A 22,675-nucleotide genomic window follows, 5' to 3' on the forward strand; every position below is an offset into this window, starting at 1 on the left:
CTAAGCTTTCGCGGGCTCGCAGTGAGATATTAATTAACATGAGGTTAAACGATTACATTGATTTCTGGCATTAGCAAGCTTCGTGAGCAAGGCTTAAAAAGCTTAAAATTTTCCAGCCGTCCACACGTAAGAAATTTTAAATTTAAAGGGAAGCAGCTAATAAATAAATAAATAAATAAATAAATAAATAAATAAATAAATAAATAAATAAAAAATTGCCAGGACATTGTTCGAACTTAAAGGGACCCTGCAACACTCTTTGAGCAGTGCAAGTAAACCTGCGCAACGTTTAGATTACACTGCCAGGAATACCTGAGCCAAATATTACACGTGCACGTGAAGCGGTGAGCGCGCAAATCGATGTGAAAGACGCGGAAAAACAAACCGCTCTCTCTTCAATTGTCCTCATTATGCATGGCCTGAGGGACGTCACATAGGCCATGGCTGCCCGATCGGCTGTCACTGGTCAACTTCGCGGGTAGATTTTCCCATTTCCGTCGTCGTCATCGCTGTGTACGAACCTCTTCTATGACTCAACCTGTAGGCACAGTTTTGCCGTTTCTTTTGTGTTTTGAGTGCACGCGGAGTTTGAGTGATGAGCTCAATACTTCCCTTTCAACGGGACCACTCGACTACAAACGTTTATTGCTTCAAAAACGCCCTACCAGCCCGAGCGCTCACTTGCGAGAAGGCACCCATGCCTGCTTTTTTGTGGCACCAGACCGGAAATAGGCCCCTCCGCGTTGCGGAGAAAAGGAGAAAACTACCCGGCATGTGATATATCGAAGGCCGCCGAAGAGAACGCCGTTCTTTCCTCCATGGAACGCCGCGAGCCGCCCCCCTCTCCGGGAGAGAGCGCGCAGCTTTCGTCGCGTTGCCCGCGGTCGAGTTGAGAGGGAACGATTATGCGCGATTTCTCATCGCGCGTAGTTTCGTTAATTGTGAACGGATTTTCATAATTCTTGCGGGAGGAGATTTCTGGGACAATAGACTTTATCCCAAAATACATTACTAGTAGTCGATGGCAAGTGTTGCAGGGTCCCTTTAAAAACTGACCTGAGCCTACTTGCAGCTGGTAGATATTACCTATAAAATGTCCCAATCCACATGCTTTTTTGTATCCCCCCTCTCTCATTCCCCCTTATATGTTTTGTTAAATTGCACTCAATTCTTTGGTGTTATATTCTGAATATTTTAGATCGTCACACTATAATACCTTTGGTATCATTTCTAACCTTCATAACATTCACACAAGGTTAGTATTTCGTTCGGGTAAATTGGAAAGGCAATATTTGAGTGATCCACCTGCTCTATTATCTTCATTAAATTAGTTACAATATTGCAACATGATATTCAGTATACTTTATCAATCAAGACATTTACGGGTGGCGCAAGCCCAGCGCAGTGCTATTTATCAACAGAGTAGCACGTACGGCACACGTCTTTCGGGCAACGCCTTATAAATCAATCAATCAATCAATCAATCAATCAATCAATCAATCAATCAATCAATCAATCAATCAATCAATCAATCAATCAATCAATCAATCAATCAATCAATCAATCAATCAATCAATCAATCAATCAATCAATCAATCAATCAATCAATGTCAAGAACGCTTACTATTGTAAAATGGCTATGTGTCCGAAATGGCACCGGTAGGTTCCAACCGAGACTGTTGCTAGACGACGTAGTTCTGCCGGGCTGTGAAGCCTCCTAGTCAAGGTCACATGCGGAAGGAATGTCGCGTGATAGTCGGTGTGTGGTGCTGCGCGTCGTCTGCGGCTGTGCCACCAAGCGGCGCTCCTCCCCCCCTCTGGCGCTGCCACTTGGATTTTTGTGACTGGCAGCGCCCGAAACGACTTAAAGATTCACCTCGCGGGTCTATGAAATCGGCCCGCCATGGAGGTATAATCTACGCAAGTGTGCTCTGTCAAAGTGGGTTCAAAACTAAGAGAGATAATTAGACAAACAATGAGATAAACAGTAAGAAAATAATTAGGTGAAGAACGGCGGCAGAGCTGTACATCGCTCCACTTCGTGGAAAATTCGACTAATGTTTTTAATCAATTATATCAGAGTGAAAAGACATGTTACCAGCGTTCCTGATAAATACAAATGCAAGGTGTAAGCGAAGCTGACGAAACTCGTTCCGATTATATACCCCGTCCATCAAGGCTTCTTTCAAGTTTGGTCGCTAATTATTCTCAGAAATATACTTTCCGGCAGCATTAATAATCTTGAATTTGCATGAAAGAATAAATCGAGCGAAAGAAGCGCCTGAGTTTATAGCACCCCCTAGTACCAATTTATAGAGCCTGCAAATAAAAATGTTAAACTATAAAGCATTAACCGATCTGCCATGGTCGCCTCATACGTGCGCAAAGCGGTTCATAATGAATTCAGGTGTCAGCTGCTTTAACTAACCTGATGCCGGCCCGTGAATGAGTGAACAAGTACCGCTGCGCCGAATATCCGTCACACGTCAAATCAGTGCCTCAAAACGCCGATGCGCCAGTTATTATACAGCCTTACAAGGTGACACATTGGGGCCGCCCGGTGAATATGCTGGCGAATTCTTAGTGTAGCTTATGCTGAGAGCTTTGGAAAGCTCTGGGGCCCTGCGCAAGAGAAGGCAGACGCAGTGCGCTCCCGCACTCTGGGGGATTGGAAGAGGCGGGCACGTAGGGAGCAGCCCTGAGCATCCCATCACTCCCTTGCGACGCGCATCAACACGCAGAGAAGTCGAAGAGCGCGGGCGAAAAGATGAGCGCAGGAGATCATAGGAACGAAAAAAAAAGAACCCGCGGCTGGTGTGGGCGTTGAGGTGAAAAAAGCAGACAGGACTGGATAAGAAGGCGCAGTCACAACAACAACAACCGAAGTGGCTGCAACAGGCAGAACTGCGGGACGAAACGAGAGAGAGGAGGAGTGACGGAGAGGCGAGACGGGCCCAAGACGCTGGTTTCAGGGGAGACTAAGCGGTTCACGCCGACGCTCGAACATCGAAACTCCATTAGCTCGTTAGGGACCGAATCCCAAAAGATTAACGAGTCCGAAGGTGGAAGCGCCCGAGGCTGGATGCCGACATGATCGGCTTTTCCCCTCCCCTTTCAGCCCCGCTTTTGTATTTAATTCTCTCGCTTTTCGCCCTCTCCTCTCCGTTCACTCGCTTGGGCCCGTCACCGACTTGTGCCTCTTTTACCCGCGCCCTTCAGTGGCCGTCGTCCCTGGGAGCAGAAGCGCGGGGGCCTCACTGTCCCGGGCTTCATTCTCTTTCTTGTTTTTTTTTCCCCCTCTGGCGTGCGCGTTCCCGTTCTCTCAGTTACCGCTCTCTCCGCTTTTATCTTTCCCCCTGACTTCGCTGTCGTCGGGCGAGTCGTGCTCCGCGAGCATGTAACGCGGTGCTTCCCTGCAAAAGAGCCCGAGCGTGGCACACCTGTTATCTGCCAAGCGCGTACACAGGGACGCCCATGATCGGAGCAGCCTCCCTATGAACAAGGGGGGCAGACTGCGTGGTTGAAGCAAAGAGTATCGGGCCCGCCTGCCTAAGCAGCGGGCTGGCAGCTAATGCGAGCGCCTCTTAATGCTAATGCATTCTGCTTTGCCCGTGGCGGAACCCCGGCATGCTCTGAAACAAGGCGCGCGTGGATGGTGGCAACGGGGTGGTGAGGAGGGAAGAGGGGATGTTGTAACGATGGCGTTGACGAGCCACAGTGCAATAAAGGGCTGCCCGGCAAGCCGTGCGATAACCCGGAGCAAAACATCGCTTTCTCTTGATTATCCATCTCGTACACCCCCCCCCTCCCCCCCCAACACACACACACACACACACCCTTACCTACCTATGACTAGCTGGCTATGCTCGAAAAATTCTTTCCGGTTCCCAGTGGAATGTACCGAGAAGCTTAAAGGTGGCGGTGGCATCACTTGGGGAAGGCTTGTTTAAATGGCGGTACGTTTGAGTGCTTGTTTGCGGTCCACAATCTCCCAGCCCTCACTACTAAATTCTATCATAGTAATTATTAACCTTTTTTTTTTGCCTGATAGGACAAACCGTGTCTGCACATGCACCAGTTAAACTTCTCGCGTGAGGGTGTAAAGAAGTTATAATTAATTTGAATTTAATTATTAGTCAGTTTTTTATAGTCAGTTTAGCTAATTGCACTTCAGGACAATGCGTCTACAGTGACATAAAATGCACTACTGTTATAGCGTCGGGGACCACGTGCGTGAAAATAGGTAGATCATAGGAAAACCGCACGTTAAGGAGCTTCGAGATGCTTTGAAATGCCCTATTTAAAATGCCTGGTCAAATAAAACCATTTATTACCCGAAGGAACTAGTAAATTTAAATAGATGAGCCCCTATAACGGCATACACAGTTCCAAATTCTTATTGAGAATAAACGCGTATCTGACCACAGCCTATTAAAGTACCAAATCGAAGTGAGAATGAAGGGAAAACTTTGCTGGAGAGAAAACGTAAGTGCCTTCGCTTCAAAGTTATGAGACAACTGCAAAATAAACCAAGACAAAAATTAATATAGCGCATGATGTCCGTATACAAAGCTGTAAAAAACTTAGTGCGCGTATCGATAAGGGCAGCTCATCTCTCGGCCGTGAACACAGAAGGTGGTAACAGGTGTCCGCTGTTCTAAGTCCGGGGGCCACCTTACGCTCTCATTCGACGTCACACGTCTGCATACCTTCTCTTTCTTTTGATCAAAACTGCTTTTATGGCTGCTCACATAATGTCTTCGCTTGACCTGCCGTGCCGGCTGAGCCTGCCGCACCGCCTGCCTACTCTACGCATCTTACCACTCAGTGAAACTCTTCGCCTGAACCACGCCGCTGTGAACCTTCTACATTCCGTTCACACGTGGAGTCAGTGATGAGCGCTGAGATATGGACTACAACTCCTTTTTCAACGTCCCACGCTTTATTCTACGCGTCTTTCTACCGTCCTAATACGATATGGAATACGATGCGATACGCCATCGACCTTTTGAAGCGCCTTGAAGACATCGCCCTGCAGCGGCAGACCGCAAGGACGACTCACCGACCCGCCCACCTCGGTTCGTCCGTCCACAGCTGGTCTTTGTCGTGCAATCGTCTCCTGGTCCCGTTAATCGGCTTAGCCGCCGACCAGGACCCTATTCCCACCACACCGCCCGCTCCGGCGCGCGGCACAATAAGGCTAACCAGGCGCGAAGGGAAATTTCATCAGGCACGTCGGTGTGGGCCTTTCTGTGTTCGCTTGCTGCCAATCTCTCTCCTCTTCTTCTCGTCACCTACTCGCCCCCGTCTTTTTCGCGTTATATTCCGCTGCTTCTTCCCGGCGTAGCTGTTCCTTCATCCTGGGCTTCCTCAATCTCGTACATCTTCCGGGGCTGCCTTTGTGTGTCAATCCGCGAACGGAACGCGATTGGGTCAGCAGAATGTGTTTTCTACTGCGTCACTCGCGCGAGCTAGGGGGGGTTGGTGTCGTGTTAGAAGAAGGCCGGTTATTTGACAGGTTTACCGGCTTATCTCGATCCCCCCGCCCACAACAGACGCCTCTCGTGTTAACAAAGGTGACTAAACTGGCAGTGGTTACTTTACAAAGTACTTATTTAGCTAAGGGAGTCAACAGTAAGCAAATGGTAGGGTAATGGTCACATTAAATCTATAAAAAAAAACTTTTTACCCGCACCACACATGAATGTGCTTTACCCAGCAGCAAGGTTAACCCCAACAAGTTAGGCAGTAGCAGTGAAACCCGGCAAAGCAAAATTACACTGAAGGAGCAATCACTTTGTGGTACTCGCGCTCATACAATTAGGCCAAATAATTTCCCTTGTTTTAAGTACGTTCCCTGCGAAGAAGTGTGAATGATATGTTAAAAGCAGAGGGGTATCTGGTGTTACGGACGGTGTGTTCTCGGTTGGTAATTCTTGTAACCACTGAATTAGCCTCATCCCGTCACATATATGTAGCAAGGGGTAGGTATGCGTGCCGCTCTGGCTGTGCGAGGAACAGCTGCCATGTTCAGGGGGTGTAAGATCAAGGTAGCTGAAATACTTCTGCCACGTGAGTTTTGGGAGAGGAGAGCTCTGGTTGTCTGCAGCCTGTTGAGCGAGATAGCAGTATGAGCCTCATCCATAGGCGCTGTGAGTTTGCAATGATAAAGTCAACGTAGTTGTAAGCGTTTCAGCAGTGGCGTCCTCTTTTTTATTTCTTTGCGTTGACCTCTGGCACAGGCGTGTGTGGCTTCGGTGTGGGTTCGGTGTATGTATGTTCGTTGTAAGTGACGGGCTTGAGAACAATTAACCTGGTGTATTTATTGCATCAAAATACCGCTTTTCACTGCCCTTGAATGAGTGCGAAGCGTGTCATTATTTCTTCATTTTTTTTTTTGACGACCTGCCGTTCTTCGAACTAAGGTTGGCTTTGTTTTCGTAATTAACATTGAAAATTTGGGCTTTGCCGTTCAAAACATTACAAATGAACATGAGAATCTCAAGGCCCTTTGCTATGCCTCGCAAATTATCGCCATGCAATGAGTACAGCAACGTTATTTTTTTCATGATGAGCTGATCTCCTGCACGCGGCACTAAGACGTTATCTTGCCAGCGTGTGCAAACACAGGGGTTGGAGAAGTTGAGCTACAAACCGTGAACATGAGAATCTCAAGGCCCTTTGCTATGCCTCGCAAATTATCGCCATGCAATGAGTACAGCAACGTTATTTTTTTCATGATGAGATCTCCTGCACGCGGCACTAAGACGTTTCCTTGCCAGCGGGAGCAAACACAGGGATTGGAGAAGTTGAGCTACAAACCGGCGCTTACTAAAGTGATGTTAGTGGTAGATTTCGGTGTTTGTTCATGCCCATAAGAGCTTAAGTCGTTTTAGAAGTATAAAGCTAAGAATTGTAGTCTGCCTGACGTCCGACTTTCTCCAGGTCTGCACGGGAGAATTCGAAATGCGAAAGCTTTCGATCGGTAAAGTTTTACTCTGTTTACACTAGTTAAAATATACCAAAAATGTGTTGTTGTTGCTTCAGCGAACTGTTTTATTGAAGAAGACACCTTGACTTAAAAAGGGGAAGAAGACAACCGAAAAATTCCTGTGCGCGTACTCTGACAAAGCCGTCGATATGACTAGCTATAAATTCTCATTTTGCAACCACCCATCTGTCTTGCGCTTTTCGATTGACCGACACATATATGCACAGTCATGGAAAAATGAAATTCTAACACGGAAGTATGAACCAGAACACGCAAAAACGGGAAATACTGTTCACGGAGGTCCAATAATAGCGCGCTATTGATATATTAGAAAGCCACATTTCCCAACCTTATTACTATATTGAAGCCACGCGTGAATGTGACTTGCATGGCAAGAAAATGCCCGATTTGTGTGTTCTCGTTCATATTTTAGCGATTGCATTTCACTTGTCGATGAGTGTACGCACGAGCGTTATCTTGTCAAGTCCCTTCTCCACACCCCTTCCACTATTTTTTTGCCACGAAAAGTAAGGCTTCCATTTCATTCTTGCACTTTGTCGCACCATATTCTCTTAAAGGGACTCGGCAACTCTTGCGATTAAAGCTTTCACTCCTTCCTTCGAGTCTGGAAGCACTGAGAAAGCTATAGTTATTCCCCGCAGTGAGCGGCACTCCGTGATTTGCTCGTCGCAGCAGATACGCCTTCAGTTTCTTTTTTGCTTTCGTGGATTTTTTTAAGTGGCTATCGAAGGCGTTGGTGATTGAAATTGAAGGAAAGCTGGCCAATATCCGCTAAACCACTGTAATGACGTAAATCTAGCGCCCGAAGAACGCCAAGAGCAGGAGAGAAAAACCTTTTTAACAAGTTTCAAAGTTGTCTTATGGGCGTTGAGCAGTAATTTTTGACTGAGATAGTTTGTGACCCCCTATTCTAGGCACTGCATGTGTTTGTTGAGTTCGTTCAGAAAACATCAAGTATTTAGAAAAAAGTTGAACAGAGTGTTTCAGGGTCCTTTCAACGAAATAATGGACCGAAACCAGATTTAAAAGCGTTTACGCTTCTGTCCTTTTGCAAGTTAGAGTTTCACGGTGTTCACTTCTGCCGAGGTCTCATTTTACGCATTGTCTAAATAAAACAAAAACGACAAACCGATTTGCATGCAAGCAATTTCCCTCCAATAGATCTCTTCCTACAAAGTTCTCCGCTTTGAAATTGACAAAAAGGCGAGACAAAGCAGAGCCAATGTTTTTCTTTCTTTTTTTTTTTTCGCAGATGGGTCTTTGATCATTTTTTTGCTTCTTGGTTTCCCGGCGTGTGTGCAGAAGAGATTCCTATTCATTCACCTCGACAGACGATCCTCGACGGACGCTCCTCCCCTCCTCCTCTTTTGGGTGAAGTCAGGCACGCTCGCGGAAGTCACGCGAGCCGATAACGTCTTTGTTTCAATCTCCGCTAATCCGATCTGCGAACAAAGCGTAATCCGAACCCGACTCCCTGTCATGCATGAGCCGTTGGCCTTTGAAGCGAGCCACAATGGTTTGCATAATCCCCATCTTTGAGCGAGGACGAGCAGCGTCGACTGAACGCCACGGCGAGAGTCAATATGTTCGTACGGGGCTACGCAGACAGCCCGCGGCTTGATAGAGCCCCGCTGGACGTGGTCGTTTTCAGGGGTTTACTTTTCGGGGCGCACTACGCACGATAGTTTCTGACGAAGAGTAAATTTTGACCCCGAATGCCCAGAAAATGTTTGTTACACAAAATGAGTTCACTTGAGGGGACAATAAATGGAACTACTGGGCAGTGAGTACACTGCCGGATAGGTTTTAATTAAGTTATTTAAGGCGTCAGGCGACAGAAATACGCCACGAAACGAACTTGGTGAGTTTTAGAGACAGCGGCTTTTTACCCCTGAAGGTAATGGAACATATAATTTTCTGTTTCTCAGGCGGGTTTTGAAAGTCAACGTCATGAAGTGCTGTGGACAGAGTATTGGGAGTAAGAGGTTATTATGGTAACCCGCTTGAGACTAATTGCGCGGCGTCAGAGTTTGCAGTTATCAGAACTCTGCTGAGTGGCCGAGATATCAACATTTAATGTATTTACTAACGCCAAGGCCCCGAAATGCGTCTTACGATGCCAGTTGGATGACATCGTATCTAAGTTGGGTTTTATTTGAAGGATAAATCATTGTTACTGAAACTCTGCAGCCAGCACTAGAATCCTTGAAACTTCGGAACACTTTGTAGACATTGTATTGGACACAAAGCCACATATTTTTCGTTTCGCTTCATATTACTTCGCATTGCGCATTTGGAAATATTTTGTATTTCGTGAACTCGTGTAATTAAAAAACGTCTAGATGTATTTTGAAGCGGAAACACAAAGCGCGTCTCAAGTTATCTATCGAGCTTGAAATTAAAAAAAAAATCACTTTGGTTAATGAGTTTAGTCTTCAAATGCTGCGGACGTGAAGCAAAAAAAAACCGGGTTAATCCTAAATAGCCTCTCGCTCATTTTCACGCAGTTTTGCGCATATTTTACCACCCCCAGTTCTTGTGCAAGTATGGCGATATCACTTCCTGGTATGATATAGTTCATCGGTATAGCGCAAACCATTTTCAAGCACGAATTTTCAACAATATTTGGGTTATGCGTCGAATCGGACAGAGAATTATTATGGGTGGCGTGGAGGAGGACATTGAATTACCGGACATTCAGAGATTCTATGGCTATTGTACGAAGAGGGTCCGTTTTTAACCTCGGAGCTGTTGTTTCTGGCCGTAAAGTGTGCGGTGTGCGGCGTCATCAGGAAACCCCGAGTCTTAGTTACTCCCACGTTTATTCCGCACGAGATCACGTGCCTCACGAGGAGCGCCCGGCGTCGCCCAGGCTTGCGCATGGCTCTCGCAAAAAATTCAAGGAAAACAGTTAACATGCGTCCGCGTCTCATGGGGGGAGCACAAGACAGCTCACGCTACAGACACCCAGTTCGCGAAGCCGGTTGCCGCTGATTCTAGCGCGTGCTGACGTGTTCCACTTTGGAAGAAATGTGAAAGCCTGCAAACAAAACGATCCGGGCCCGCCAGACATGCACGGGGAAGACGACGATATAGATGGATATGTGGATGACTACTACTACCACAGTAAAAAGCGACGACGAAACATGTAAATAAACAATGTCAAACCTAATGCAATGCGTGGTGGTGTGTCCTTCAGGCTTACATAGCAAGAAATCCTCAAGCTTCGCTATGGCTCAAGCCATGCGCGACGTAGTGCAAGCTTCGCAGTTTTTCCCTTTTAGAAAGGCAGGCCCATGAGGTCAGATGAGATCAAGAAGTTTGCGGGGACAAATTGGTCTTGGTTAGCACAGGACCGGAATAATTGGGGATGAATGGGAAAGGCCTTTGCCCTGCAGTGGGCGTATATAATATGATGATGATGATTGTGATGATTGTGATGATGGTGGTGGTGGTGATGTTGTTGTTGTTGATGGTGATGATGATGATGATGATGATGATGCGAAAGGCAGGCTTGGAAAGGTAACCACAACGATCAGTGCTTGCAAGCGTTGTTTACTGGAACCGTCACTCCACGAGGAAGAGCTTCTTCCATTGCCTGTCAGCGGCACAACTCAGCCAGAAATCTCATCTAATTCCCTGGATCACGATGCTGATACTGTTTACGTCGTAATTTCGTCGTGGTGCGCAATATCCCCTTGCAAAGTAGACATGCAGGAACACGTTAAAGCATAAAAGCGTCATTTCTTACGTTTAAAACATTAAAGGTGGCAAACAAATTTAATTTGTGCCACGTGGCCACGTCTACCAAAAAGGCTTGCATAAAATCTATTTTCGCTGCTTTCCGCGTACACGTATTTAGCCTGTGCTTTGCCTAGCCTCTGTGAAAGCTCTGTAATTTTTTCTTTCCGCCTGAGCTAAACGGCTCTTTGTTTCTTTTTCTCACAGGCGACTGCCGGACGGTGGGGGCGAGTCGCTAGAGATGCCGACCATCAAGGCTTTAAAGAACCTGCCACCACCAGACCTCGTCAAGTGAGTACCCACTAGGCAGTTCTCCGCAAAGTTTGAAGCTAGCAGCTGAAACGGGGCTGTCTGTCACTGTTGCGGTAACTCTTCTCTGCCCTGTCGAAGCGTAGAGGGGTCAAAAAGTCATGAAGACAAGTACAACTTCAAAATTAAAGAAGTTGCCTTTGTCAACTCACTCGGCTCCATTTCATCCCCGAAAGATGTTTTTAACCGAAAAAACATGAAAGAAATATTGCGACGCTTTCAAATTTCGCTACGAAGACGTATTACTTACAGAAGTGACGTCATAAGCGGCCAGCACTGAAACAGTAGTTATCAGTTATCAGGGTGTTATCTGCACGTTAGCATTCAAATGGTACGTTTAAACACAACTAGAGGTCCAACTGCAAAACCCAGTCATGTTTCTGGGCAGGGACTTAAGTCGGCGGACGCCAATCGCAAATACAAGATTATGTAACGTCATAGAGAAATCGACGGAAAATCACTGAAGAGTCACCACTGCTTCACATGCTTTCCTTAATATCTTCATGGTTTTTTTTTTATGTTTGCGATAAAACTGACATCATTGCTATTGGGACAAAGCCGTCTATTCAATGAACCAAACATGTGTTATCTTCATGTCCCTTTTAAAGCGATAATGTCCGCTTAATACACATTATCGTGTCTAAAATATCAACTCAGGACTGCAAAAGTAAACTAAATAAGGACCAAACAGCACTTAAATGATGTGGTCTGGGTGAACTAATAGTGTCTTTATAAAATGGCTGGCGATCAGTGTTGCGGAATTACCAGCCCGGAATTGGAATGACTCCGGAATCATTCCACATTTCCGCGACCCCGGAATGGAATGGGAATGGAATTGCTGCGATATTTGGAGGAATGGAATGGGAATGGAATTGAGAACTTTTTGCCCGGAATGGAATGGGAATGGAATTACATGTATTTTTCCAAAAATAAAGCGCTTTTTCTTCTACGCGTTGATGTTTCAAAATATCCAAAAACACGCGAAAGAACTCACCAGCCCAAGTTCAAACAAAAGAGCGCCCCTCAGGTCTCCCCTTGGGGAGCGGCTATACTGTATAGCGCTGCAAGTTTTCTTTCTTTTTCCTATTTCGACACCTCGGGGTGGGTTCGTAAGTGCGCACAATAATGGCTTTCTAAGGAAAGGGGCAATGACGTTTGAGGCTGACCACGCTGCCAGCACATGGCTGCCAGTGAGGAGGAAACGAAAATAAAAAAAAAAAAGAACAGAAAAGGGGCGCTTTGAACACCCCCCAGGTTAGTCGCGAGAATGTGTGAGAAGGTACGGGTGACGGGTCAGTGTGGGAAGAACTGCAGGACCAGGATATTTTGTGCACGAGTTCTCCGAAAGCCAAACTTTCTTGGGGGCGTGCCTTACTGCCGATTTTAGTTCCCCGTGGCGGCCGCTAGAGGGACCAGTACTTGAAAAAGGTCCATTCTGTCCTTAGACAGCGCTATAGTCTATTCTAGTAGACTGTAACAGCGCTGCTACGATGTTCGTCGCAATTCTCCGCGTAATAACCGCGGCTCTAAGACGTTGGTGTCCGTCGTGGGGAACCATGGCGGCGGTATCCTCCCCCCTATCCCACCAACTGCGCCTTGTGATTGCTTACCTCGGCGGTGCCTTCGCCCCGGCAGCGAGCTGTCTCTCCACCCTTAACTTTTCTTTTTTAGATGCAGAGCATCTGATTCACTCGCCTTGTCCCTCCGGCGTCGTCGTCGTCGGCGTTGTCCGCCCCTCCCCCATTCTCCTCGCCGCGCCAGCTGCGCTCTCCGCCGCTCACCCCCTCTCCTCTCCGATAGCGAACACTAGAGAGTTTTAGGTAACCGTTTTCGACGGTCCGCTCCGGTATCAGCGGCACGCTCAGCGCAACCGGAGCCAATGCCGTTCGCGGCCAAGCGCGGCACGCATGCGCAATGGCGCTCCCGCTTGCTATCGGAGTAGAGCGGACCGTGAAAAACGGTCAGCTAAAACTCTCCACTCTCTCGCGAGGGGCATTGGATTGGATTCGATTGGATTGGCTTGGCTTGGCTTGGATTGGATTTGGATTGGATTAAAGTGGATTGTGTTGGATTGCGTTGCGTCATAGCCGCGGCACGTTGCGTCACAGCCGCGGCAGACGCGCTGGGGCCGGCGCATGTGCAGTACTCTCTCTTCCGCGGTTTGCTCTCCTTCGGGCGCGCTGCGCATATAGCCGGTGTGCCGTTCTCCGGCGAAGCAACATCCATGCTTGGCTCAAACACCTAGATTCCACGCCGCTTTACAAGTACGCCAACGTCGTCATCGAATGGGACCGGCAACGTTATGCGCGCTATAAAACGCGGTCCCTTCGCCGCTGCGCCTATGCGTCGCATCTACACAGGGGTTCCCGCGAGGTGGGAGTTTTGCTTCCGGAACCTTTGACGACTGGCATCACACCGCGCCGTCAGCGAGACGCTGGCGCGATGCTTGCGTCGCAAGCTTTCGCATATGAGCTTACGCGACATCTCACCTCGCGCTCCCCCTTCTCCCCCAATAACTTTTGCAATACTATCCCTTGTGTCTAGACACTCGGACGCCTTTGCCCGAAGCAGCGTCGGCGAAGGCCTAAAATATTGGTTCGGGCATTTAGCCGAACAGGAGAGCCCATGTAATAGGAACTGCGGCCACGGCTGCGCCTCCCAGCTCCGACGCGGCGATTCGCGGACGAAACTTCCAGATGAAATTTCCAAGAACGAGAAGGTCGGTGCTACGTACGGGATCACCTGGAACCAGATGCCTCTTTGAAAAGTTGTTCACGAGTCGGCCGTTTCCTTGGAGGGTGCCCATGCCGGTCGAAACAGTGAAAACGGGGGCGCGGGTCCTTTGTGGCCCGCCTTCAAAGAACTTTGTTGGGCTACGTCCCTGTCTCACTTTCCAGTCTAGGGTTGTGAAACTCGTATTTATATTCTTCTCCAAACAATTCCCACTACTTGCCCACTCTGGCTTTCATTTTTGCTGGTTTTCCAGATGTACCACCCCTTTTAAGCAAAGGAACACTTCTTTGCAAAGAGGAGGCTACAGCGTAGCCTCGAGAAGCGGTTTGCAAGCACGTGGACTGAGTCAGTTTTTTTTATGGGTGCTCTCCTAGACCCACGGTTTAAGTCTTCTTGGTGATCAGCTGCAACAGCCGAGAAAATCGTTCCGGAAGTAACAGAAGTAACGAAAACCAGATCCGGAAGTTCTGTTCACCGTTAACAAAATTATACTTCTAACCATACTCACGACCGCTCCATACGTGTGTAAACTGCTTAAAAGGAATATAATGCCTTCTTCAACCATACTTTTGTCAACACAAAATATATAACATGCCGTCACGTTAGCATTAAATTGATTGATTGTAGGTTAACGCGCCGACGCAACGCAGGCGATGAGGCGCGCCGTAGTGGAAGGCTCCGGATTAATTTTGTCCACCTGGGGATCTTTAACGTGCGCCGAAATATCGTACACACGGGCGTTTTTGCTTTTCGCCTCCATCAGAAAAACGACCGCCGCGGCCGGGAATCGAACCCGCGACCTCGTGCTCAGCAGCGCAACGCCTTAGCCACTGAACCACCGCGGCGGGTACGTTAACATTTAAACATTCATCATCACAACACGTAAAAACACGCTGACCATGCAAATACTATAATAACTACCGGGAGAACTGCCCCTGTGGTAATTAGTCGGGTAATCGCAACGCACGAGATATGCCACGAAGCCACCATCCCTTGACCTTGATGATGTGTTTTGCGAATTTTAGCCGTTCTTAACGCTTGTATAGCATCAGCTTAATAAGTGGGTTCATTGGTAAGTTTATAATAATCCGATAAAACTACCAACTCATACGTTGACGAATTAGAGGAATGGAATTGAACTTCCCGACAATTCCAGGAGTGGGAATGGGGGACGTTTTGGCATTCTGAGGAATTGAAAGGAATGGAATTTAGGCAAATTGTCATTCCACGGAGTGGAATTGGAATGGAACGAGGACGCCCATTCCGCAACACTGCTGGCGATTACGATACTGCCTAATGCGATATTTGGGCGCAGCAGCAGTGCGCTGAGGCAGCGCTCACTCGTGGGTTCTCTCGACGGAAGCGACGATGACCCTTTGTGTCGGCGGCGCGAAGTGCGTCTCAGGAAGGGGCCACGACCCACGTCTTAGGCAGGGAACGCACACCATTGTCACGCGCACGCCCCCCTCACATTTTTGCCAAGCGTCGCGCTGTCGAGCGCCTTGTGCGGGCACAGCATATTGCCCCCTCCCCTCCCCCACCGCACACTTTTGGAGAGTGCTGGGTCGCGCGGCCATGGCGAACCGCCCTCCCCTCCCAGTTTCGCGACACTCTCCTCCTTTGCTTTCTTTTGTCGTTTTTTTTTTACTCATCGGTCTTGCCATCGTTCACTCACTTACGCCGACAACGCGGCTAAGCCTAGAGACGGCCGCAAATGGCTGCGCCCTAAAACGGGGGACACACAGAGGTGGGAGGGGGTGACGGTTGCGCAGTTTGAACGCGAGAATTCCTACTAGTGTAAAACCCCGTTTTTTTGCACGCCTTAAATGTTGCGAATTTTGTAATTTGAAAATTTCACGAGATTTGGATGCAGACGAAAATTTCGTAGATCCGGCGAACCGCATGGCGCAAGCCAGACACTGCGAAGTTTTGTAGCCGCGAGTATGTCAAAGGTCGCCGACCGTTGGCGAGAAATAGCGGCCGCAACAATTTGAGGTTTTACATTATAGGTCTGTCTATCTGTCTATCTGTTTGTTTCTCCCTCCCTCTCTCCTTGTCTCTTTTTCTCACACAGACGCACACTAAGAGACAAAAATAGCAGACAAAAAGAGAGTGATGGGCAAACATATTTATTCGCTTGTGCCTTTAGCTTTAAATACGGCGACGTGGTTCTGTATTTATGACACACTTGTGTCGCGCCAGACAGGCTTTCCTTTTAGAGTCCACCCAGGGCAAGGGAATCAACAGCGCCCCTTAAAAAAGGAAGATAAATTAGAGCGGCAACGAGAGAATGAAAGACTATCGAAGGCAGCGCGGCGACGGAAACTCGATTTAAAGCCCCCGCTTTAAGCAGGATCGCCACACAGCATCCCGCGCCCGACCGAGGGCGATAGGCGGCCTTTTCTCGTTCGGGGACGGCGGCTGCAGCTCAGAAAGCAGGGCCCGAAAGAGGAACGAGATGGAGGAGTGCGGAGGGAGGATGGGGAGGAAAGGCAGCAGTGGGGAGCGGATCGGCTCCATCATCATTGCCCGCCGCCGGACCGACGGAAAATGGGGGGGAGACGACGTCGACGACCGCTGTTGCAACCAAGGCACACGCGTTCCAGCTCGACGCCAGGCGGGTAAGCCCACGCGCGGGTTCTCTCAATAACCCGCGACATAATCTCCCGGCGGCATCGATTTATCGACACACATTCGAGCTCGCGAAATGGGGACACACATCAAAGCGATGACATCGGGAAGGGAGCGAGAGGGAAGGGGGGAAGACGATGGGGTCCTCTCTCCCATCACATCCCGTCGTACCCAGAGAAAGGGGGGGGGAACGGTAGGGGGATCCAGACGAGCTCTCCTCTTTAGTTCCCGCAAGAGCGTCGTTCTGACGTCTGAACTCGTGCGGTTCATCACTGGGATGGCACCGGGAAGCAAAGATGATATGCTTTCTTCGCATCCTTTTGTGGGGCGTTTTCTTGACCTACCTTCAAATATGGTGTAGATTATGAGGTCGGCCTTGACGGTTGCGTGTTAGTCGCAGTCACTTTGTTTAGACACCACACCGCATGCCAACGCGGGACAGGGCACAAACAAAAAGCTGGAGGTGTCCGTCCGTTATTCGATGAAGGGTTTCGGGAAGTGGGGTTACTTTTTTTCCCCTTACTGGCACGCAAGATGGCTGATGAGTTGAAGTAGCAAGCCCAGAATTTGGAAGGGCTGTCCTCTTCCGGCCATTAAATAATTATCCTAAGGAAACTGGCAGGTTGATGTTTCAGAGTGCAGAATGGCGCACTATCTTCGTGACTTAATTTATTATCTACTTCCTCTGTTAAAGCGAGGACTTCAGCATCTGATTGATGTCGTCTGTGATCCACCCAAAACGCACTGCAGGAAAGCCAGTTTTCACTGACGATAATGATTATCGTGGTGAAGTGATGAAAAATAAAAATGCTTCCCGTGGTCGGAATAAAACCTGTGTCCCTCGCATTACGGAGCCGACGTCTATGCGATCGCTCCATACCGGCACGGTTGAAGCAGCTAGGAGCGGACCCACAATTACAGCATTTTACATAAGGTAGGAATCGCATTACCACTAATCATCATAAATAAATATTGTTCACTCACTCGTGGGTTGGTTCGTTTGGCGTCGGACTTGATTTTGGAAAGCCTCGCGTTCCCCCATTGTTGTCGTTTCGGCAGACGGGTAGGGTATCTTTTTAAGTAACGTCCCGGGAGAGTAACATGTATAGTATGCACATCCGCTCCGCTCCACAAAAAAGCTGCACTCCAGAACGCGATTTATTTGAGAATCCGCTCCTTAGTGACGTTTGTAGCGGATGATTTTCCCTCCTTGAGATGAATACTGATTCCGCTCTTCATTCCGCCTAATGATGCAACCCTCTGTGTCCTGATCCGGAGCTACTTGAGGCTGCTCTCCATGGGCGGACAGTGTGGTTTCGTCGTACTCATCCCTCTACACACCCATCGTACTCATCCCTCTACACAAGTGTCACGATGAGTAGGTCAATACCCAACTTCTGATTATTCTCCTCATTAACCAGAAGGGAATCGGGACCCCAGAAGGGTCAGGTTCCCCCCTTAACATTCCGTTTTCTATTCTGGTTAGAAACTGCTCATTGTGATGAAGTTGACGGCATTTTATCGTGACGTACGTAGCTACGTGTAGACAAAATTTTCTGCTTAGGGCCGGGCATGCCTTTTACTATGGGCTAAAGCAAAGTCGCTCTAATCTTGCTTTTGTTCTAGATTAGTGTCGCCCTTTTTTTTCCCTCGTTGTTCTCTCCTGTCGCCTGATACTACATTGGGGGCCTTTCATTCAGTATAATTACCTTTTCTACTTATTTACCGTTCCCCCCTCCTTCCGCAGAACCGTTGAAGGGGCATGTTTCCCTGCTTCAGGCTATTCAGACCAACGGGCCCAGCAAACCGCTTACGCAGCATCCCAAGGCGGCCACACGGTTCTGCGTTCCCGCTTGCAAACACGTCTGAGTTTGGCAGGGAAAACACAGCGATGGAAACATCGCTGCCACTTCAACGGGCCGCATCGTTTGGCGCCCATCTCCCGTGGCATCGCGTTGGCTCTCCCTTCTCGCATCGGGGCCGGCTCTCCCGACTTCCGCCTCTCAAAGCGGTCCATTTCCGGTTTGGCGTAGGACCTCATCTCCCTCTCCACCGGTTACTAGCCCCCCGTACTCTAGAGGAGCTAACACAAGCTCGCTGGGCTAGAAGCAATGGCGCTCACAGCCTCGAAGAGCAGGGGGCGCAGAACGCCGCCTTGGTAAGTAAGACCATGAACGGTGCTGTCCTTGCACTGGCGTATGTAGGTCTTGCGTTCTTCTTAGTGATCACGATGAAGAAACAGCTTCAAACTTTCGCCTAGTCCCTAATCATCTCCGAAAAAAGGTGGAGATGGTGAAGAGCGACGCGTGAACTCTTCTTGTATAGAAGGTGTTTGAGCCCGGAGAGGAGAATGAGATGGGTTGGGGCGTCGACGTCCTCAATTGACGCCTCGAAGAGAGAGCGGATATTGCTGAGTGTGCAGCCTTCCCGCACTGTCATCGCCCCATCCCCCAAACCATCGCGCTGCCAAGCCCAAGCACTGTCGCCGTGTTTTGGCCTGTCTGCACGACGGCGTTGTTGTCGTTGTCCGACGAGCTCAAGCGCGGGCCTTTCACTTATAGCTTTGCTTGTGGCTTCTATGCGCGCATGTTCGTACTTTCGACCTCGAAGAAACATCAACACGCATTTGCGCTGGACCCAAGACGCGGGCTCATAATGTGCGTCGTATACACCCCGGCTGTGTTAATACTGTTCCGTGAAAAGCAAAGACCGTTCCCCTCAATTTCTCCAAACGGAATAAAGTACAATAAACGTATACAAAAACTCCCTCGCAATTGAAGAAGATCTGCTGAGTTTTCAGCGGTAGCTACTGCTGATTGTGGGCTGAGTTGAATGTTAAGGATCGCCGGGAAGGTCAACAGGCATTCCGTGCTCCGACGCTATGCAAAACACTACCCATACAACAGGCACTCTGAGACACTCGGCTGGTGAACTTCTTTAGAAACATGCGGTGAAACTTCACTTCGTCAACACTTTCCGCTTCCCGTCACTGGCGTGCCCGCTACCTAGTGAACTGATTCACTATCCAAGCTAAGTTTTAAAAATATCTGCGCATTTTGATAACCCCTGTTAAAACAATACATAATAATGAAAGTTAGCCAGATGCGGGTAGAACACGTAAACAACAGAGAAAGTTCCTCGAATAAAAAGAGAAGGGGATAAAGTGAGGCAGAAGACAAAGCGAAACTCCGGTCCGTCCTGCTCTCTATGCAGCAACGGTGCGCAGAACTATTCTCTCGCGCACTTGCCAGGCCCGGTGTTTCCGAAGCCATTCATCTTGATGGCTGCCATATAGCCGAGCCCGCGCGAACCGCACCCCGGGAACTAGCGGGTTCTCCACGGGGGCTTAGCGCCTTCACGCTCCGCCCTTGTCGCGTCCCCAGCCGAACTCTACCACGCTGATCCCTGCTCCCGTCACCGCCGCAATCCCGTCTTCCGTAGAAGCGCGCGTGGCGGAACTTGCTCCTCGTCCTCCGCACCCGGCACCAGCGCCTCGCGTCACGTTGGCCCTGTAAAAAATAAAAACAAACAGAGCGAGCGAGGTATCAAAGTGAAAGAAAAAAGCTGTATTTTATGTAGGTATTTAAGCTCGCATCTCCGCCCATTCCTACATCCCCACCCACCTTCCCGTAAGCGTTCGTGTATGTACTGCCAGTCCAGTTTTCGTCACATTGCCCGAAAATCCGAGCGCCGCAATTTCTTTCTCTCCTCCTCTTCCGTTCTCTTTGTCTTATGTATTTGTTTTAACTTTCTTTTTACTCGTAATCTCATCCAGCGCCCATCCCCACCGTAACGTGTTTCTGTCGGCCAGGGCTTGAGGTCAGCATTTTGTGGTCTGTTCTGGTCGGGGTTCCGCCGCTCCCGACGTCGAGCACCCCCGAAGCCGAGCAGAGCTGCCTATGAGAGTGGAAGGGGGGGGGGTGGAGAGTGCTTTTGAGCAAAGGATTAAAGAGGATTAGGGAACCCCCTGCTAGGCCCGTCCCACGAGATTACGGGAGAACAAAAACTGCTCCCGCTCTTCCCACCTCCATCCTTCTCCTCCGCGACTGAAGCCCGTGCACTAACCGGGCTTTCAACATCTCCTCCCAGTGTGTATAGGCGGCTTTATACGACGCGGAAATCAAACTGCACGAGCTAAAACAAAATAAAAATGAAGAGAAAGCAAATATATGAGGTGGGAACGCACCATATACGCCGCAAGGCCTCCGTGAATACGGTTGTCTCCCCCGAACAGCTCACCGTTCTTACGTAATAACACGGTCACGCGTACTTCCCGCCCCTCCCGACGAAAGGTGCCCATAAAATGCTCGAGTCACGTAGATTCCTTTAACTGCCCGTCGTATCTTTTGTTCCTTGCTTTTACTGCGGCGAAACTGCCTGCCGCTCGTTGACTGTTCGGCTAGCTTTTTCTCGCGGGAGGCCCCGGCGGTCTTCGGTGAAGCGAAGTCATCGTCATTTATAAATGACGGCGCTCCGCAGGGAATAGGAAAGTGTTGACGGCACAGACGGTGCGTTGCGAGCATCAATTTCTCCTTGGGTCCGCCCGAAATGAGCTGCACTCAAGAACGCTTGATTGAGTTTGCATGAGGGGGTGGGCAAAAAGAGAAAAAACAAAAAAAAACAAAAACGTCCGAAATTATCGCTACTGCGTGTAAGCAAAAAAGCTGAATATAAGACGGAGGAACACCAAGGGAAGGTAATAAAAATGGCGGTCTACTTCAAACTTCGCAGCAATTAATATGTTTTTACCACGTGCGCTCCAAACTTGCGTTCTTATTTTTAGGACACACATGTTGCTCATAAATAAAATGCGAAACAACCGTCACAAGTGCGCATAGCGGGCACCAAGGGGCACTCTTCTAACAACGCAGTAATATATCTTCAATGCACTGAACCTAGTGTGAGCATTTACGCGTGCGTGCGAGTTGTTGTTGTTGTTGTTGTTGTTGTTGCTGTTGTTGTTGTTGTTCCTGGTGACTTGGCACATACCCACGTGGGGGATTTTCCAGGAATCTGGAGTGAAGAGGGCTAATGCGCCCGCTTAAAACACCAGAAAATTATAAACTTAGCGATTTGTGTGCGTATGCAAGCGCGCATGAATGTGAGCACGTGTGTGTGCGTGTGCGCGCACGTGTGCGTGCGTGCGCGCGTGCGCGTGAGGAAAAGTATTGCAAATAGATAATACAGACAAGTATGTACGAGTATTGTATAAAAGGTTTCTCTTTATACTTCTAGAGTTGAGTAACAAATTTTAGCGGTGGCGGAGAGGTGCTGAGTTATTTTCGGCCCCTGCCGCCTTTCTTATCGTCTTAAAACTGCCTAGTTAAAATCCTTCTGGCCGAATGACTAATTGCCGTCACTAAAACGAGCATATTCCAAGTCTTGAGCTTGCCCGGGTAGCAGGCTCTAAACAAATACGACTGCTTCAAGGTGATAAATCTTGAAAGAATACATTCCCAGCTGGGCACAAACCGGGAGGTGCGAACCAACAACAATGCAACTCGACGTTTTCTGAGTCCTCTTGCGGTAGCGATGCTGCATAAGAGGGCGGAGAAATAAGTTGTTGAGGCGCATTTAAAGCCTGTGTAATATATTTCATGTACCACAGCTTTCCCGTGCTTCACGCGCAACCACGTGCCTCGCACGGCGTTGCCTCGCACGGCGTTGCCTCGCACGGCGTTGCCTCGCACAGTGGGAAGTATATTTAAAACGACGGGCGTATTACGGCGTAAAAACGCAAGCATCTCACCTGTTGTGTTTTTTTTTTCTTTGTTCTCCGCTGTCTCTTGGGGAATAAGCATTTTCGCAAAAGATGCTTGCGACAGCTCCGAATTATGTTGGGATGGAGATTTAGAGTGTCTAAATCACGCAGGAATTCACTTTTTTAGTTACGGATTAGCAAACTACAGCATTTTAAAATAGTACAGAATGAACGGTCAGTGCGCCTTTTCTAGAACTTTTCCGCATTCCCGTTTACGCTTCCCGGCGGCGGTGAGCCACCATCGTTAATTCCGTTCTTTTTTTCACTTTTTCGTCCCGTTGCGGGTTCACACAGAGTTGTCACTGCCGTATGAACGCCAGGGAGGGCAGCCTGGGAAAATGAAAGTCTGCCCGATGCGCTTTCGTTACCGACACGCTGCGTTCCTTTTGCTGACTGATCTAACCGCACGTCAGAGAATACAGTCTGGTTTGTAGTTCGTAGGCCTGTTTGCAGTTAATAACCGCGAGGTACTTGAGGCAGTTCATTTA

At 48.7% G+C, this 22,675-nt stretch overlaps 2 protein-coding genes across 4 annotated transcripts in view; both read left to right on the forward strand.

The window, feature by feature from the left end:
* LOC144174532 (uncharacterized) overlaps nt 1–22,675 on the forward strand; it is a 598,699-nt gene that overhangs the window by 454,146 nt on the left and 121,878 nt on the right. The window lies entirely within an intron of this gene.
* LOC144174529 (vesicular glutamate transporter 1-like) overlaps nt 1–22,675 on the forward strand; it is a 299,050-nt gene that overhangs the window by 211,352 nt on the left and 65,023 nt on the right. For all 3 annotated transcript variants that reach the window (XM_077703278.1, XM_077703277.1, XM_077703276.1), the window contains one exon: nt 10,961–11,044. In XM_077703278.1, coding sequence (XP_077559404.1) covers nt 10,961–11,044 — 84 coding nt within the window. The remainder of the gene's footprint in view (nt 1–10,960; nt 11,045–22,675) is intronic.

This window comes from Haemaphysalis longicornis, unplaced genomic scaffold, assembly GCF_048455015.1.
Source record: "Haemaphysalis longicornis isolate Haplotype H1 unplaced genomic scaffold, Haemaphysalis longicornis Haplotype H1 scaffold_3, whole genome shotgun sequence".
NCBI classification, from domain to species: Eukaryota; Metazoa; Arthropoda; class Arachnida; order Ixodida; family Ixodidae; genus Haemaphysalis; species Haemaphysalis longicornis.